At 36.2% G+C, this 19,376-nt stretch overlaps 2 protein-coding genes across 2 annotated transcripts; both read left to right on the top strand.

Moving 5' to 3' along the window:
• Nucleotides 1–8,881: 8,881 nt before the first annotated feature.
• LOC139177742 (olfactory receptor 4A47-like) lies at nt 8,882–9,799 on the top strand. Its single transcript, XM_070774397.1, has one exon. It carries the CDS (start codon nt 8,882–8,884, stop codon nt 9,797–9,799), a length of 918 nt encoding a protein of 305 aa, XP_070630498.1.
• A 7,918-nt stretch (nt 9,800–17,717) lies between these two features.
• Nucleotides 17,718–18,635, top strand: LOC139177741 (olfactory receptor 4C3D-like). Its single transcript, XM_070774396.1, has one exon. The coding sequence runs from the start codon at nt 17,718–17,720 to the stop codon at nt 18,633–18,635; it is 918 nt and encodes a 305-aa protein (XP_070630497.1).
• Nucleotides 18,636–19,376: the final 741 nt, after the last annotated feature.

Genomic DNA, 19,376 nt, shown 5'->3' with positions numbered 1-19,376 from the left:
TTTTGGTTATCGCAAGTCCCTTGATATTTCATATGAATTTTAGGATGGATTTTTTTTATTTTTGTCTACAAAAATTTTGTGGGGGTTTCACAGAGATTGCATTGAATCTGTAGATCTTTAGGTCACCTTGATGTCTTAATAATATGAAATATTCTTGTTCTTGAACATTTTTCCATTTATGTACCTTCTCTAACATCTTTTGGTGATGTTTTGGAGTTCTCAGTGTGCAAAGCTTTTGCATCCCTACTTATGTTTACTCAATCATTTTGTTCTTATCAATGTTGTTATAAATGGAATTTTTCTTAATTTTTTTCCCTTCTTTGTATTATTCAGTGATAGTATAGAAATCCAACATCCTTTCTTGGTAAAAATAATTTTTTTCATCAAATTTGGAAGAGAAAGAAAGTATCTCAGCATATTAATATAATAATTAAGATTGTGCTAGACACACAGCTCACGTCATACTCAACATTGAAAGTTTGACAAGTTTTCCATTAAAATCAGGAACAAGATATGAACTAACATTCAGCATAGTATTGGAATAAAAATTCTTGTTGTCTTTAGTGTTTTTACATATAAACCAGTTCATCTCTGAAATAAGATAATTACCTTTTACTTAATTTTACTGCCTGTAAGAGTGCTTCTAATGGAAGCCACTTTCTATCTTTTGGATCTCATCTGAAGCACAACTTTTAGGTTTGCCATGATTGATTACATTATTCATGATAGAATGAAATCCTCTTATTTCTATAGGAGCATAATGGGGACTTCAGCCTGAGAGACAGCACCTCAGATAGCTCTGTGAAGCTGCCCAAAGAGATGGGGAGGGGAGATCATTATACATGTGGTTTAGGTGAAGGGGAGTTCATGCAATCCAGCATGTACTTTTTCAGAAGTTTTCTGCTAGTCACACGGACCAGATTTCACCATGAAGGAACTTAGTGCTTTTCTAGATATGGGGAAAATTTGATTCATAAAATCAGTTCCTGAGAGTATCTAACCATCTGAAAACCTATTCTCAGTTTTCCCCTGAGAATAGAGTGTCTCACGCTCCACCCTGAACTCCATGTAGAGTGTGTTGAATGCAGAAGCGTGTGATTTGATCCTTGTAGAGTAAATGACAAGTGCCCACCACAAGCACCAATTTGTAGTTGATAAGACTGCAAACAGTTTTTTAATCTGTCTCCTTCTTTTTTTTGTCAAATCTATTGTAACAATATAAAATCCATGCAAGGGGGAACTTTTATATGATTTCACCCATTTTATTAATTGACATGACCTCACACATAGCAAAGTGTGTGTGAGATTTAGTCAGTAAGTAGTGTCTGACAACTTGAGACCCCATGGAATGTAGCCTGCCAGGATCCTCTGTCCATAGGATTTCCCAGGCTTCTTTTCCAGGGTATCTTCCCAACCCAGGGATGTAACCTGGGTCTCCTGCTTTGCAGGCAAATACTTTACTCAGTGATCTACCAGGGAAGCCCCACCCATAGCATAGTTTATGTACTGAAATAGACACATTAAATTCAATTTAATAATTGGTTACACATTTATATATTAATCTGAAGTGATGGCAAATGTTTATATACTCAACCAAACATCAACGCAGAATGAACTGAGTAATAAAGGAAAAGAAAAAAAAAAAAGGCCTTTCCTGGTGGCTCAGATGGTAAAGAATCTGCCTGAAATGAGGGAGACCTGAGTTCGATTCCTGGGTTGGGAAGATCCCCTGGAGGAGGGGATGCAACCCACTCCAGTATTCTTGCCTGGAGAATCCCCACGTACAGAAGAACCTGGCAAGCTGCAGTCCATGGGGTTGCAAAGTCAGACATGACTGAGTGACTAAGCATGCAGGCAAAAAGAAAAAACCTTGCTATGGCAAGTGGGAAAATACATGATAAATTATTCTCCACTGGAATAAAATGTTTGGGCTGATATTTTGTTGTTGATGGCAGTATTCTGAAAATGTAACCATTTTTTTTTACCCTTGTCACATTTTTTAACATCAATGTGTGATGTGGTTTGTAGCATATTTATACAGATTTATTTTTTAAATTTAGTTAAAAATCCCAGCGATTTTAATTAAGAATGAATCAGTCTTCAACATATTAACATTTGGTTCTATGATTTAATGTTAAATATTGTAAGGGATAAATTTCCAGTGATCTTCAACTCTATTGGGAAAAAATGATATCCTTTTAAGAATTGATATAAAATTTTAAGTAGGTCTTTTGTGAGGCTTAAAGCAGACATGGAAGAAAGAAAGCACAAGAATATCTCTCAAAATCTCAAGTCAACTTGTCTGTCTACACCAACATGACAGGATGAAAGAGACTAAAAAAGATGAAGGGTATTTTCTATTTTAAAGTTAGTAGAAGAAATTACTTGAGATAAATTTCCCTTAGAAATGGCTGGTTTCTTAGTATGGAAACATAGGATTGGCTGCTCTTTCCAATAAATTATCTTAACATGGTAAGCATTTCCCCCCTCCCACCCTGTGCACTGTGGAATTTCTTTTTCTTTTATTTTTAATTTTTATTTTGTTTTTAAGCTTTAAAATATTGTATTGTTTTTGCCATACATCAATATGAATCCACCACAGGTATACACGTGTTCCCCATCCTGAACCCTCCTCCCTCCTCCCTCCGCATACCTTCCCTCTGGGTCATCCCAGTGCACCAGCCCCAAGCATCCAGTATCATGCATCGAACCTGGACTGGCAACTCGTTTCATACATGATATTATACATGTTTCAATGTCATTCTCCCAAATCATCCCACCCTTTCCCTCTCCCACAGAGTCCAAAAGACTGTTCTATACATCTGTGTCTCTTTTGCTGTCTCATATACAGGGTTATTGTTACCATCTTTCTAAATTCCATGTATATGTGTTAGTATACTGTATTGGTGTTTTTCTTTCTGGCTTACTTCACTCTGTATAATAGGCTCCAGTTTCATCCACCTCATTAGAACTGATTCAAATGTCTTCTTTTTAATGGCTGAGTAATACTCCATTGTGTATATGTACCACAGCTTTCTTATCCATTCATCTGCTGATGGACATCTAGGTTGCTTCCATGTCCTGGCTATTATAAACAGTGCTGCGATGAACATTGGGGTACACGTGTCTCTTTCAATTCTGGTTTCCTCAGTGTGTATGCCCAGCAGTGGGATTGCTGGATCATAAGGCAGTTCTATTTCACATTTTTTAAGGAATCTCCACACTGTTCTCCATAGTGGCTATACTAGTTTGCATTCCCACCAGCAGTGTAGGAGGGTTCCCTTTTCTCCATGCCCTCTCCAGCATTTATTGCTTGTAGACTTTTGGATCTCAGCCATTCTGACTGGTGTGAAATGGTACCTCATAGTGCTTTTGATTTGCATTTCTCTGATAATGAGTGATGTAGAGCATCTTTTCATGTGTTTGTTAGCCATCTGTATGTCTTCTTTGGAGAAATGTCTATTTAGTTCTTTGGCCCATTTTTTGATTGGGTCATTTATTTTTCTGGAATTGAGCTGTAGGAGTTACTTGTATGTTTTTGAGATTAGTTGTTTGTCAGTTGCTTCATTTGCTATTATGTTCTCCCATTCTGAAGGCTGTCTTTTCACCTTGCTTATAGTTTCCTTTGTTGTGCAGAAGCCTTTAAATTTAATTAGGTCCCATTTGTTTATTTTTGCTTTTATTTCCAATATTCTGGGAGGTGGGTCATAGAGGATCCTGCTGTGATGTATGTCGGAGAGTGTTTTGCCTATGTTCTCCTCTAGGAGTTTTATAGTTTCTGCTCTTATGTTTAGATCTTTAATCCATTTTGAGTTTATTTTTGTGTATAGTGTTAGAAAGTGATCTAGTTTCATTCTTTTACAAGTGGTTTACCAGACTTCCCAGCACCACTTGTTAAAGAGATTGTCTTTAATCCATTGTATATTCTTGCCTCCTTTGTCAAAAATTAAGTGTCCATAGGTGCGTGGATTTATCTCTGGGATTTCTATTTTGTTCCATTGATCAATATTTCTGTCTTTGTGCCAGTACCATACTGTTTTGATGACTGTGGTTTTATAGTAGAGCCTGAAGTCAGGCATGTTGATTCTTCCAGTTCCATTCTTCTTTCTCAAGATTGCTTTGGCTATTTGAGGTTTTTTGTATTTCCATACAAATTGTGAAATTATTCATTCTAGCTCTGTGAAGGCTACCATTGGTAGCTTGATAGGGATTGCATTGAATCTATAAATTGTTTTCGGTAGTGTACTCATTTTCACTATATTGATTCTTCCAATCCCTGAACATGGTATATTTCTCCATCTATTAGTGTCCTCTTTGATTTCTTTCACCAGTGTTTTATAGTTTTCTATATATAGGTCTTTAGTTTCTTTAGGTAGATATATTCCTAAGTATTTTATTCTTTTCGTTGCAAGGATTCTTCAATATCTGCAAATCAATCAATGTAATACACCACATTAATAAATTGAAAAATAAAAACATATGATTATCTCAGTAGATGCAGAGAAAGCCTTTGACAAAATTCAACATCCATTTATGATAAAAACTCTCCAGAAAGCAGGAATAGAAGGAACATCCCTCAGCATAATAAAATTTATATATGACAAACCCACAGCAAACATTATCCTCAATGGTGAAAAATTGAAAGCATTTCCCCTGAAGTCAGGAACAAGACAAGGGTGCCCACTTTCACCATTACTATTCAACATAGTTTTGGAAGTTTTGGCCACAGCAATTAGAGCAGAAAAAGAAATAAAAGGAATCCAATTTGGAAAAGAAGAAGTAAAACCTTCAGTGTTTGCAGATGACATGATCCTCTACATAGGAAACCCTAAAGACCCCACCAGAAAATTACTAGAACTAATCAATCAATATAGTAAAGTTGCAGGACATAAAATCAACACACAGAAATCCCTTGCATTCATGTACACTAATAATGAGAAAATAGAAAGAGAAATTAAGGAAACAATTCCATTCACCATTGTGGAATTTCTTTTAAATTATCTATAGTGTAAATAAAAACACTCTCTGAATAATCAGAAGACTCTTTGGAGAAAATTCACAGATAGTTGAACGAAATAAAATACTTCTTTAAGTAGTAATGCAGCTTTCAAGTTCCAGGTAAAAGAATTCCAAGATTTATGAATAGCTTAAAAAGTCTTTCTTCAGACTGTGATCAAGCCTCCACAAGGTAAGACTAAGTAGTGTGAATCAGGCTTCACAGTTGTATAACTTTATTAGTTAAGTAATTAAATTGTTTTGAAAGAAGACAGATTCTAATTCTAGTTTTATCACTTAAAAAATTTGTGACCTTACTGAAATTAATGAGATGATCTGAATCTTAATTTCTTCAAATGGAAAATGGGGATCCCCATTCTTGTTACTCTGAATGTTAAAAGTGATACATTAAACTGTGAGTATATGACTGGAATCCACCATGGGAGTTTTGAGCAATGCAGGGATATAATGGAACAAGAATTAAAGAGAACCATTGAACTGTTTTAGGATAACAAGTTGTCAAAAGCCAGAATTTTCATGGACGTACTTCAAGGAGGCTGCCCCAGTGACCAGGAAGAAAATGGGGTAGGGACGATCAATCTATGATACATTTTGAAAGCAGAGACAATAAGCTTTGCTAAAGGTATGGATAAGTCATGGGAGATCAATAAATGAGTAAATAACACGGTGAGCTTTCTTGTCTGAGCAGTGACATTGAACAAATGCAGTACCATTTAATGAGATGCAGAACACCTTTATACTGTGTAACATTTTAAATTACGTATCTAAATTGATGCCCAAATGCAGGTGTCCAAAATTGGAGATGCTGCTGCTGCTGCTTCTAAGTCACTTCAGTCATGTCTGACTCTGTGCAACCCCATAGATGGCAGCCCACCAGGCTCCACCATCCCTGGGATTCTCCAAGCAAGAATACTGGAGTGGGTTGCCATTTCCTTCTCAATACATGAAAGTGAAAAGTGAAAGTGAAGTCGGTCAGTTGTGTCTGACTCCTAGCGACCCCATGGACTGCAGCCTACCAGGCTCCTCCATCCATGGGATTTTCCAGGCAAGAGTACTGGAGTGGGTTGCCATTGCCTTCTCTGAAAATTGGAGATATTGCATACAAAAATTTGAAAATTATTATAGAGTTGAGAACAACATTGGACTGCATCAATATTTATTGGTCAGGAAATGGGAACATCTAACTAAAGATTTTCAGAAAGAAGTCTCAGTGAATTCTGAGATAATCCAGGGCAGTGATCTTCTAAATTCATAGTTTGATCTTTTCACACTGAATATGTAATTTAGTTTAAATGGGTCTCAGGTATTACTGGCTTTCCTTGCGGCTCAGATGATAAAGAATCCTTCTGTTAGTGCAGGAAATCTGGGTTTTATTCTTCGGTTGGGAAGATGCCCTGGAGCAGGAAATGACAACTCCCTCCACTATTCTTTCCTGGGAAATTCATTGAACAGAGGAGCTTTGAGGCCTATAGTCCATAGGGTTGTAAAGAGTTGGACTTGACTGAGCAGCTAACACACACACACACACACACACACACACACACACACACACAGGTATTGCACCCTTTGTGACTTTATAAATGGTGTACCTTTTCATGGAATTCCTTTGCCATCTTTTCTGTTCTATCAATTTTATTTTAGAACTCAACTAAAATGTTGCTTATTTTTGGAAGACTTATCTGATTATATCAACTTGCCTGTCTGAAATTATGTGACAAATTATGGGACAAACTTTATCTGCATTTGAAATAAGCTTTAATGACTTATTCTGAAATTTTCATTCATCATATTTGTAAATCAGTTCAGATATCATCTTCAAAGAAAGCTTAAGCTTAAAGATCTGCCACACTGGAAGGCCATGATTTAAATAGGAAAATGTTTACATATTACATTTCTGCCCAGACTGGACTTTTCCCTGGACCCAAGTTGTTTCTTAAGATTTTCTCTCAGAAAACAGGGTTCAATCCTGTTCTACACAGTGATTATCCTGGTGGTATCCCTGGAGATAAAGTCTACCTCAAAATTATGATTAAGGTCCCAGTGAATTTAATTAGAAAAAAATCACCCTTGGAGGTGCATCCATTGAATGACTCAATTATACATGATGTAGTTAAATGTAGACAAAGTGTTTATGGTCTTTCATGCTTACCTCATAGAGTGTTTGTAGCAGTAATCACATGGCAGTTTCCTCCTGAATTGAAATAAAAATGTAATAAAGTTTATATGAAATTATTCTCCATCCTTTACAAACTCAAAGTTCAACAATGCTGTAAAAAGACAGGAAAGCAGAACTGATTGAGACTCAAATGTTGCAAAGACTATTTCACTTTCACTGGTGTAAGAACAAATAGCAAAATTTTATTTGAAGCAATATATCACAGTTTGATGCTTTCTCTCATTCTGATCAAAGTGTTGCTTTAATATGTTTGTTACTAAGACAAATTCACACAATCAAGAACATTCTGAATTTCTTTTTATAATCAAGATTCAGAGCATTTAAGTTAGAGTACATTTATATTAATTTTGAAAACTTCAACAACTTGAAAATTAATATTTCTCTGAATGACTGAGATGAAGTAGGCTTTCTACAAGCATGGAGTTGATCATACTGAACCAGTTCAAGGTCCAGTGATGATGCTGTCTGTTTCCAGAGAGGGTATCAGCTGATGAAGGACAAGGAGAAGTCACCAGAGCCCAGAACATGGACTGAACACCATTCTCCTTATGCAGGTAACCCAGGAAGTGTATTAAAACACAAAATTCTGAACAAAGCTTTATGTTTTCCAAGGGTACATTGGTGATGTAAGAATTAACTTTTCAAGAGTTGTCCTTTGTGATTTTCATGTCAGAAATCATTTGTGAGTATTAAATATGTGAAGATTGATTCTATTCTGTAACACTCTTTTTGGATGCTCTCATATTCTAATAATCTGAAATAAGTTTACCTTTTCAAGGTCATTTTTAAAGATTAATTTCAAGTGTAATTATTTGAGGATATTATCATGAGCAGATATTTGTAAATCAAAATATAGATTCAATTAATATCTTATCTAAATGCTGTTTCTTCATCTGCCAAAGAAAAAAAGATAGCACCTGTAGACTTGATTGAATAATTTTCAAGAACCTAAGCTAATGCTCTAAAAGCAAGCCATTTCTTCAATTCCCAGTTTTCTATTCACAAGTGAGCTTCAGCGTTTGATCATATGTTTTTTGCCCATTTAGGGACAGTCTTCATTTAATTGTTTATATATTTTATGTTATTATTTCATTTATTAGCTAATTATTCAGAAATCTTTATTCAATTTAGATATAACTTTGTGTATATTGCTAAAATTTAAATAATTTCCATAAGCTATTTTTGTCTATTGTTGTGGTATCTTTTCCAAAGTCCTTAGACAAATTTGAAATTGTCGAATATATCTATTTGGGATTTTGATGATTGATTAAGAAGATTCTTCCACACAAAAATGTGGACAGTAACATGCTTTATTAAATGGAAAGTAAATATGAGGTAAACTTTGCTTTGCTTTTCTATTAAACCTTTAATTTGTGTTTATTTTTATATGTTTTCTCTATATGTACAATTAGCTTCAATATCAAAAGCTAGTTTTGGCACCTGATTTATTTAATAATGTGTAATTTTCCCACGTGTCTCTAGTCACATGCTTCTGAATTAGTCTGTAAATTTGTTGACGTTAGGAATTATCCTTTAACAAGCTGTGTGTTGTCATATCTGAAAGTAGTATTGGTGATTAATAATCCATACTGCCTACTTGTTGAAACAACAAGTTAGTTCAAGATTTCAGGAAGTCACTATACAGGGAATTATGAACTGAACTCTGGAATAAGACAAACAGAAGTGCCTATGGAACAAAGGAACAATGTAACTGAGTTTGTCCTCTTGGGGCTCACTCAGAGCCCCCAGGGTCAGAAAATATTATTTGCTGTGTTCTTGTTCATCTACATTGTCATGATGATGGGCAATGTACTCATAGTCATCACTGTGGTGGCCAGTCCAACGCTGGATTCCCCTATGTACTTCTTCCTTGGAAATTTGTCATTTCTGGACGCTGTTTATTCTACTAACTTCATCCTGAGTATGATTAAAAGCTTCATTTGTGGGAAGACAACCATTTTCTTCCAAGCTTGCATGGACCAGCTTTTTATGGAGCATTTATTTGGTGGTACTGAGATTTTACTCCTGGTGGTCATGGCCTATGACCACTATGTGGCCATCTGCAAACCCTTGCATTATTTGACAATCATGAATCAGCGAGTGTGTGTTCTGCTACTGCTCTTGGCCTGGGTTGGTGGGTTTTTGCATGCTGTCCTTCATCCTTTTTTTGTTTACAACCTTCCATTCTGTGGCCCAAATGTCATGGACCACTTTGTGTGTGACGTGTACCCCTTGTTAAAACTAGCCTGCACTGACACCCATATCATTGCCCTCACAGTGCTGCCCAAAAATGAGGCCATCTGTGTGATCATCCTTACACTCTTACTCATATCCTATGGGGTCATTCTATGCTCCCTGAAGAAATTTAGTCAGGAAGGGAGGCTCAAAGCCTTGTCCACCTGTGGCTCCCACATCACTGTGGTGCTCCTCTTCTTTGTGCCCTGTATTTTTATGTATGTGATAACTCCTTCCACTTTAACTATTGACAAATTCTTGACTGTGTTTTACACTGTTTTCACTCCTATGCTGAATCCTCTAATCTATACTCTGAGAAATGGAGAAGTGAAAAATACCATGAAAAAGCTCTGGACCAGAAAAAGAAAATGAGGCACCTGGAAAATGTATCACATATTTTCAATCAAGACTTCTTCTTCCCAGGAAAGACATGTGTGATTATTTAACTTAGTAATGTATCCTCATGTTTAATAATATCAGCATGATGAGTGGATTTATTGTATGAATACTTCCAATGATCAAAATATGCTTTAAAATATTTTGTAATTTTCTAGTTCAATGCATATATTTTGTTGAAAAGATTTTTTAAGATATCCACAATTTCTTTGGGAAGGATGTATTGTTTGGGTTAAAATGTCTCTATTGAGACTACAGGTTTATATTCTATATGATGAGTTAAGCTATAGCTAATACCATACATTTATTTAATTAGGAGAAGATTTTCCCATGTTTCTCTCTTAAATAATGTAATCTTTTTCAAAATTAATAGAGTTCATTACAAATAGTGACAGACTCTATTTCTTGGGCTCAAAAATCACTGCTGATGGTGACTGCAGCCATGAAATTAAAAGATGGTTGCTCCTTGGAAGAAAAGCTATGAACAACCTAGACAGCATATTAAAAAACAGAAACATTACTTTGCCAACAAAGGTTTGTATAGTCAAAGCTATGGTTTTCCCAATAGTCATGTATGGATGTGAGAGTTGGACCATAAAGAAGGCTGAGCACTGAAGAACTGATCCTTTTGAACTGTGGTGTTGGAGAAGACTCTTGAGAGTCCCTTGGACAGTCAGGAGATCAAACCAGTCAATCCTAAAGGAAATCAATTGTGAATATTCATTGGAAGGACTGATGCTGAAGCTGAAACTCCATACTTTATAGTCATGTGATGCAAAGAGCCAAGTCATTGGAAAAGACAGAAGGCAGGAGGAGAAAGGGACAATAGAGGACATGACAGTTGGATGGACATGAGTTTGAGCAAGCCCTGGGAGATGGTGAAGGACAGGGAAGCCTGGAGTGCTGCAGTCCATGGGGTCATAAAGAGATGGACATGACAGAGTGACTAAACAACAGCACAGATATTGAAAAGAATTAGAAATATGACATAAAACTTGGTTCATTGCTCTTCACATAAAGACAGCATATGTTTATATTTCACATATGTGTTACTTTTGTGTCTATTAGAACTTTACATGTATTTTTTTGTTTATAGAGCTTTGCATGTTACAATTTAAGTTGAATGTCTCCTTTATTTGCTTACAGTATTTCTATACATATCTTTTTTTTAATTTAATTTTATTTTTTAACTTTACAATATTGTATTGGTTTGCCATATATCAAAATGAATCTGCCACAGGTATACATGTGTTACCCATCCTGAACCCTCCTCCCTCCTTCCTCCCCATACCATCCCTCTGGGTCATCCCAGTGCACCAGCCCCAAGCATCCAGTATCATGCATCGAACCTGGACTGGCAACTCGTTACATATATGATATTATACATGTTTCAATGCCATTCTCCCAAATCATCCCACCCTCTTCCTCTCCCACAGAGTCCAAAAGACTGTTCTATACATCTGTGTCTCTCTTGCTATCTCATATACAAGGTTATTGTTACCATCTTTCTAAATTCCATATATATGTGTTAGTATACTGTATTGGTGTTTTTCTTTCTGGCTTACTTCGCTCTGTATAAAAGGCTCCAGTTTCAAATACAAATATAGCTTTTGCTGTTTATGTGTAAATTTAGAATAATTCACGAGCTTCAAATATACACTACAGAAGCTGTCACCAGATATTTTGGGTGATGTCATTGTTAAGAAGAATGTTGACCATAGATATAATTCTTATTGCTCTTATTAATGAACTAAAGATTATTATATAGTAAAGAGGCCAGGATATATTTTTCTTATTTGACAGAGATTTCATTCCTAATATTCTCCCTCTGTCTCTGAATCAATATTGAAGGAAAATATAATCTGCCTCTAATATATTTGGAAGCATGTGGTCAAAGAAGCTTATTTGTATGCATACCTTATTCAGTCTCGATTTATGAAGGGTTAAGTCTAAGGGGTCAAGTCTACGGGGCAATATTTTTTGTTTTTGCTTTTTTTTTTTTTCCCCACTAGTAAACCACACTGTATGAGAAACCTTATATCCTAATTTTTATTCCTTTACCTGGAGATTCTTGACATTATCTCAAAGTCTTCCAAACACACTGCTGCTGATGCTAAGTCGCTTCAGTCATGTCTGACTCTGTGTGACACCATAGACGACAGCCCACCAGGCTCCCCCGTCTCTGGGATTCTTCAGGCAAGAATACTGGAGTGGGTTGCCATTTCCTTCTCCAATGCATGAAAGTGAAAAGGGAAAGTGAAGTCACTAAGTCGTGTCTGACTCCTAGTGACCCCATGGACTGCAGCCTACCGGGCTCCTCCATCCATGGGATTTTCCAGGCAAGAGTACTGGAGTGGGTTGCCATTGCCTTCTTCGCTCAAAACACACTGCTGCTGCTGCTAAGTCTCTTTCAGTTGTGTCCGATGCTGTACAACCCCATAGACGGCAGCCCACCAAATAATAGCAAGCATTTGGGTTTAACACATTTTCAACAAGCTGCTCAGAAAGGGTCAGTGTCTCTTTGTGGTATGAATTACAGTTTAGTCTCCAAAGCCATGAGACTTTGTATCCAAAGATCCAAACATCCATAGGCCTGATCCAACAACACACATGTATATATCCCACCACACACTCAGATTGTATCCAACCTCATGTTAATCTCTATAACTATTTACACCAAGATGCTCAGTCTTATATAGGTTTCTACCAAGTTGCAGATATGTGCCTATATGTGAACACACCCAGATTCTGTACCTGACAACACATGGCCAGTATTTGCCTATGGATATTGGAAGGACTGATGCTGAAGCTGAAACTCCAATACTTTGGCCACCTCATGCAAAGAATTGACTCATTGGAAAAGACCCTGATGCTGGGAGGGATTGGAGGAAGGAGGAGAAGGAGTTGACAGAGGATGAGATGGCTGGATGGCATCACCAACTAGATGGACGTGAGTTTGGGTAAACCCTGGGAGTTGATGATGGACAGGGAGGCCTGGTGTGCTGCAGTTCATGGGGTCGCAAAGAGTCAGACACAACTGAGCAACTGAACTGACTTAACTGAGAGATGAGTTTGCATATGCATATACATATGTATTTGATGTGATCACACACAGGCCTGTGTCTATTATGTATATGGGGTGTATTTTTCCTTTCACTGCTCTGCATATGATCATAATGAATTTAGGCAAAGCTTAACTAAACAATTCTTCTCTTCCGTATGGGGTGGGCAGAGGTCATTGTCTACTAATCAGCATATTGCTGGGCTTTACAGAGGGCAAAAAATGACTGCAATTACATGAATGATGCCTTGGCAGGGATGGCTAGAAGATCAGGTTCTTCTGTATACAGGACTGTGTGAACCATGTGTGAGAAGAGAGGTCATCAGACTTGTAAAAGAGCAGTTTAGGACTCTCAGAGGGAGGAAGCCAAAACTATCAAGTCAGGTAAGCATCATCCCAACATTGTATCAGCCTGAAGTCCTGGATCTCAAGTTTTAAATCCAGACTGCTTCTACACATGGAAGGAAGCAAAATGAAAAGGTAACCTTTAGGATGTGAGAAAATTTTTGCAAATCATGAATTTATGTAGAATTAATATTGAAATATATAAATAACTTCAACTAAATAATATAAAAGCAAATAACCCCATGTAAAATGGGCCAAGAACCTGAATAGATATTTTTCTTAAAAAATTATACAGATGCCAAGAGGAACATAAGAATGTGCTCAACATCACTAATCAGGAGGAAATGCAAATCAAAACCAAAGTGAGATGAAACCTCACACCTGTTAGGATGGCCATATTATATATATATAGCAGACTACAGGGCTTCCTCAATGGCTCAGGGAGTAAAGAATCAACCTGCAGTGTGGGCTACACAGGTATGTGAAGTATCAGTACTATAACAGGATACATAATTTTAAATTAGTGAACATCTAAAACAGGATTTAAAAATCATGCTTTTGGAAATGGTAGATCAATTTAAAAACCAATTATTGTAATGAACATTTAAAAATCAGATAGTTACCTACCTAAATGTTTAATTTACACAACACTAAATATTAGGACTTTATAATAAACTCTTTTCATCAAATACATAAATGTGTAGGTGGTCACCTCTTTTTCTCTTGTCACAGTGTTTTGTCTTCATGTTGACTCAAAAGAGTTAAAAATTAAAGATGAGTGCCATAAAATTTCCCTCTGCTGTTTAGTTAACTTACATGAAATAATTGGATTTTGACAGGATCTGCTAAAGATGGTGAAATACCCCTGAGGTCCTATTAGCCACAGCTAAGTAACTTTACAGATTTTGCTGCAACAGGAAATGTGGTAGTACTTTTAAGGCTTATCCAGAGGTGCCATTTATAAATAGGCAAAGTCACTTATTGTAGCAGAACTAGTTGTCATTTTTAAATCTTACAACTTTTCTTTCTTGGTGAACTAACAGCTGCCTGAGTCCCTGGCCATGGACCTAAGTCAGATAAGTTCATAGGTGAGAATTTCTTTTTTTCAAGGAAATCATATTGTCATGGACTCTTTTAAATGGATCTTACAAAGCATACAATAGACTCTCTTAAATGGATCCTACAAATCATACAATCACTCCTCACCCACACTTATCTGACATTTAAATACATTTTGCAGTATACAAAGTGTTAAGAAAGACTCAAATACAATACTATCAGTTTAGAAGTGAAAATGTTTTGGGTCTTTTTCTTACATATATACATACATATATACATACATACATACATATATGCATATATAAATTAGTTTGAATTAAATTAGAATAATTACACAATTCACATCTGCATTCAAAATTTTCTCAAGTGTATATTACAATTTAAGATTGTCCATCTGATATTGCACAGCTTTAAAAAAAGCTCTATAAAATCTACATATTAATCAAATGGATGTACTATAATTTACATCTTTACTATAATTTACCATTTCTCCAATGCTGAACATTCCATGTCATTTCTATATTTTTCCATAGTTTTTAATAATTGTGTTGAAAAAAATTGTGTGAATTGTGAATTGTGTTTGTAAATGTTGATTTTTTTTTTCCTTTAAGAAAACTTTCCATTAGGGTTTATTCCTAGAAAAAATAGTCTGGATACAAAGAAATGTGAAAAAAATATATATTTCTTCATAGTTATTTTAAAATATATTTATTAATTACTTCTAATTCTGACTTATATGTACACACCTACCTCTCTTTTCTGGTCTGTCAGGAGTTCCCACATCAGAATAAGGAAATACAGTGAAATTACTATACTTTGTTTCTACAGAAGTGTACAATTTTCATCTTAGCAAAAAAAAAAAAATAATAATAAAGCTCTTCATTTATTTTTGAAAGATACACACACATATATATATATATGTATATATATATATACATATATATATATACATATATATATGCAGAGTATATTTTACTATGTTTGTCTCCTCTCTAAGTTCCCAAATTTCTCATTCTATTAGTAATTCAGTATCCTGTAGCCAGGAATAGTGGATGATGTTTGCTATGAGAAGATGTGGAAAAAACAAAAACAAAACATGAGAATGCATGTAGCATAAACACAAAGGAGTAGAAATTGTATTCCTATCATGGATGAATGCATTGCTGCTCTTTGGTAATGAGATTTCAGTTAGTCAGGGTATTTAAAAGGAACACTCTTCATGACTTTGTGGGAACAAAAAAACATTCATATACATAATAAGTGTCCAACAGATATCCGTTGAATGGATGAACTTGTAGTATGTACCAATCATAAGTAATAGACTTTATATGTGCTTGTCTGTGAATGTAAGTCTGTATGTATAGTGTATTATCTATCTAACTTACCTAGCTGACTAGTGCTTTCCGATATCCACATTAAAAATTTATTTTTAGAACTTTGAAAATAAATACTTCCTTTGATGAAAGATCCTCAACCCCTATGCAAAATCTTTTTTTATCCAAGTCTATAGAAGCTATGTGTTAGTAGCTTAGTCATGTCCAACTCTTTGCAACCCCAAGGACTGTAGCCCACCAGGCCCTTATGTCCATGGAATTTTCCAGGCAAGAATACTGGAATGGGCTGCCATTTCCTTCTCCAATAGAAACTATAAATTGATTGAATATGACTATGTTTAAATTGAATGTGGAGTAGGATTTTGAAGGATAAAAAATATCAAATAATGAACACCAGTTTGGGCTTCTCTGGTGGCTTAGATTGTAAAGAATCTGCCTACAATTCTGGAAACTCAAGTCCAATCCCTGGGTTGGGGAGATCCCCTGGGAGAGGGAATGGCTACTCATTCCAGTTTTCTTGCCTGGAGAATCCCATGGACAGAGAAGCCTGGTGAGATACAGTCCAGGGGTCACAGAGAGTCAGACAAATTAACAGACTAACAGTTTCACCTTCACTTCCAGAGACTCGTAGACATTTCCCTAAGCTCTCTGCTTATTATAGATACTTAACATCTTTCCATAGTTACAGTTGAGGGTTCAAATGTAAAATCTCATGGATGAGGGAATAGCACTTACCTCTGTTAGATACCAATCAGCTTACAAGATATATCTGAGAATTACAGTTTTCAGACTCAGAGGTGGAGAGGAAGGCTCCTGAGAATGGGACACCGAGATGAGTTAGCACAGTCAAACAGAACTAGAATCAAGAGGAGAATCAAGAATGCATGTATACAGCACAATATTTTCTCAGTAAATCACACATTACAAGTCTACAGAAGCTGTAAACTTATTGAAAATTGCATTATATTGCATGTGGAATGGAATGTTGAGTAATAAAAAGTGTAATTTTACAAATGCCATAATTATCTTTACCAGCTGAGCCACAAGGGAAGCACAAAAGTACTGGAGTGGGTAGCCTATCCCTTCTCCAGGGGATCTTAAGGACCCAGGAATCAAGCAGGGGTCTCATGCATTGCAGGGGGATTCTTTACCAACTGATCTATCTTGAAAGCAAAATTACCCTGTAGCATACTATTTCCTACAGACAATTAAATATTCTCATACTTAACCCATAAAGGGTGTTAGAAACTATTAAACTAAGGTGAAGCTTCCTTTCAAATGTTTATTTATGTTGCTCATAAAGTAGAGAGTGATGATAAACACATCAGGAGAAAACAACATTCAAATTCTTCCTATGATTATGGTCTCAGGAAGCAGGCATACTTTACCCATGGAAAATGGCAATTCAAGCACTTACTCATCACCTAATAGGTTTCAGACACTGTCAATATCATGCCAGATATGATAGTAAGTGAGGAAACACAGCTGACTAACTTATGTGGTCTGCTTGGTACCAGGTAAAGTGTATTGCAATTGATAGATACATTTCTCTAAACTCCCTATTTATTATAGATAGTTACTGATAGTATCTTTCTTTCCATAGTTACAATTGAAAGTTCACATGTAAACTGTCATGGAAGAGGAAATAATTATTACCTCTTTGATACAAATATAAACTTATCAGATATATCTGAAATTACAATTTGTGAACTCACAGGTGAAAAAGGACTGAAAAGCAAGGAACAGTAAGATGACTTAGCAGAATCACATGGAGTTGGAACCAGGAAAAGAGTCCAGATCTTATGTAGAGAGCCCAGTATTTGCTCAGTAAATTACACATCAACTATTGCCCTCTATATGTTTTACAGGGACAGGTGATGGGTGTCTGAAGAGATGGAAAGCATCATGGAGAAAAAAAAAAAAAAAAAAGACTTGAAACAAGTACTGGGGCAAATGCCAAGGACATGCTCCACAGTTACAGTGGCTGAACTATTGATTTCCGAAGAAATTCAGGCTAAATTCTTTCATGATTAATATGTATCAGTCTTTATTCATTTGTAGGAAATTCAGTTCCTAGGAGAATGTCGCTTCCTAAATGGATGTCTCAATGCCTCCTAAAAATGTGACTGAATTTATTCTCTTGGGACTCACACAGAATCCACTCCTGCAGAAGATACTCTTCATTGTCTCTTTGTTCATTTTCCTGTTCACTATGATGTCCAATCTGCTCATTGTCATCACTATCTCACTCAGCTCTGCACTGTCAAAAACTCCCATGTACTTCTTTCTCACTCACTTGTCCTTCATAGATGCCATCTTGACTTCTGTCACCACCCCCAAAATTACCATTGACCTACTGTACCAGAGGAGATCCATCTCATGGGGTGGCTGCCTGACTCAGCTTTTTTTAGAACACTTCCTCGGAGGATCAGAGGTCATCGTCCTCACTGTCATGGCCTATGACCGCTACGTGGCCATCTGCAAGCCTCTGCACTACACGACCATCATGCGACAAGGGCTCTACCAGCTCCTGGTGGTGGTGGCCTGGATCGGGGGTATCCTGCATGCCACCATGCAGATTCTTTTCATGTTCATGTCTGAACTGACCTTTTGTGGTCACAATGTCATTGACCACTTCATGTGTGATTTCTTCTCATTGATGGAACTTGCCTGCAGTGACACCTATAGACTTGGAATGGTAGTGGCAGCTAACACAGGGGGCATGTGCTTGCTCATTTTTTCCATACTATTTGTCTCCTACATAGTCATCCTGAGCTCTTTGAAATCTCATGGCTCTGAAGGACGGCGCAGAGCCCTCTCTACATGTGGCTCCCATTTTGCAGTAGTGGTGCTCTTTTTTGGTCCTTGTGTATTCACCTACATGCGTCCTGTGGTCACTTACCCTGTGGATAAGTGGGTGGCTGTGTTTTTTGCAATCCTTACTCCCATGTTAAATCCTAGCATTTACACAGTGAGAAACACAGGTGAAAAATGCTGTGAGGAGTTTGTTTAAGAGGAGAGTAGCTTAGGATGTTCAAAATGACATGAAAGTTATGATTTATATACAAAGGGAGGATTATATCTGTTGTAAAACATTAAATTTAAGAAATTTTTCAGATAATTTAGTGGAAAAGAAGGGACAGAAACCAACATTTTGTTGTAGCCTGGAGGAAGAGAGACTAGAATCTGTCCCATGATGCAAGGGTATGGCAAACTGTAGGCATTTTTTAAGCATTTTTTTTATTCTTTTTTAAAAATTTTATTTAGAGGCTATTTTAATATCTTATTATAAAATTTATTTTTTAATATTTTATTTAGAGGCCTATTTTAATTAGAGGCTAATTACTTTACAATATTGTATTGGTTTTGCCATATATCGACATGAATGACTTTAATGTACTTTACCATGGCTTCAGTGTTCATGTTTAAACTGCAAAATAGGCAATGGAAAGAATATCTGTAAACCACAGTTTGATGATTACAGTAAGTTTTTCTCTAGGGTCTTATTGCTTTGTTACTAAATTCTTCATATATGTTACTTGGATGAAATTGGATTTTCCATAGGATCTTGACTTCAGAACTTCTATATGTGGTTAGCCAGTGTCAAAGCAAGCACAGAGATAGAAATTCTTAGATAGATACATGGAGGAAGAACAGTTGAGTGAAGGAGTAACAACTTTTTTTTTGTTTGTTTGTTTTCGTACTATGAATGTACCAAAAGCAAAACCAGAGACACCCACAAAAGGAGAACAGA

This window comes from Bos indicus, chromosome 19, assembly GCF_029378745.1.
Source record: "Bos indicus isolate NIAB-ARS_2022 breed Sahiwal x Tharparkar chromosome 19, NIAB-ARS_B.indTharparkar_mat_pri_1.0, whole genome shotgun sequence".
NCBI classification, from domain to species: Eukaryota; Metazoa; Chordata; class Mammalia; order Artiodactyla; family Bovidae; genus Bos; species Bos indicus.
The sequence above is the reverse complement of the archived record's forward strand: the minus strand, read 5'-3'. Positions and strand labels throughout refer to the sequence as shown.

Coding starts and splice junctions, on each gene's coding strand:
- LOC139177742 (XM_070774397.1), top strand. CDS start 8,882: ATGGAACAAAGGAACAATGTAACTGAGTTTGTCCTCTTGGGGCTCACT.
- LOC139177741 (XM_070774396.1), top strand. CDS start 17,718: ATGGATGTCTCAATGCCTCCTAAAAATGTGACTGAATTTATTCTCTTG.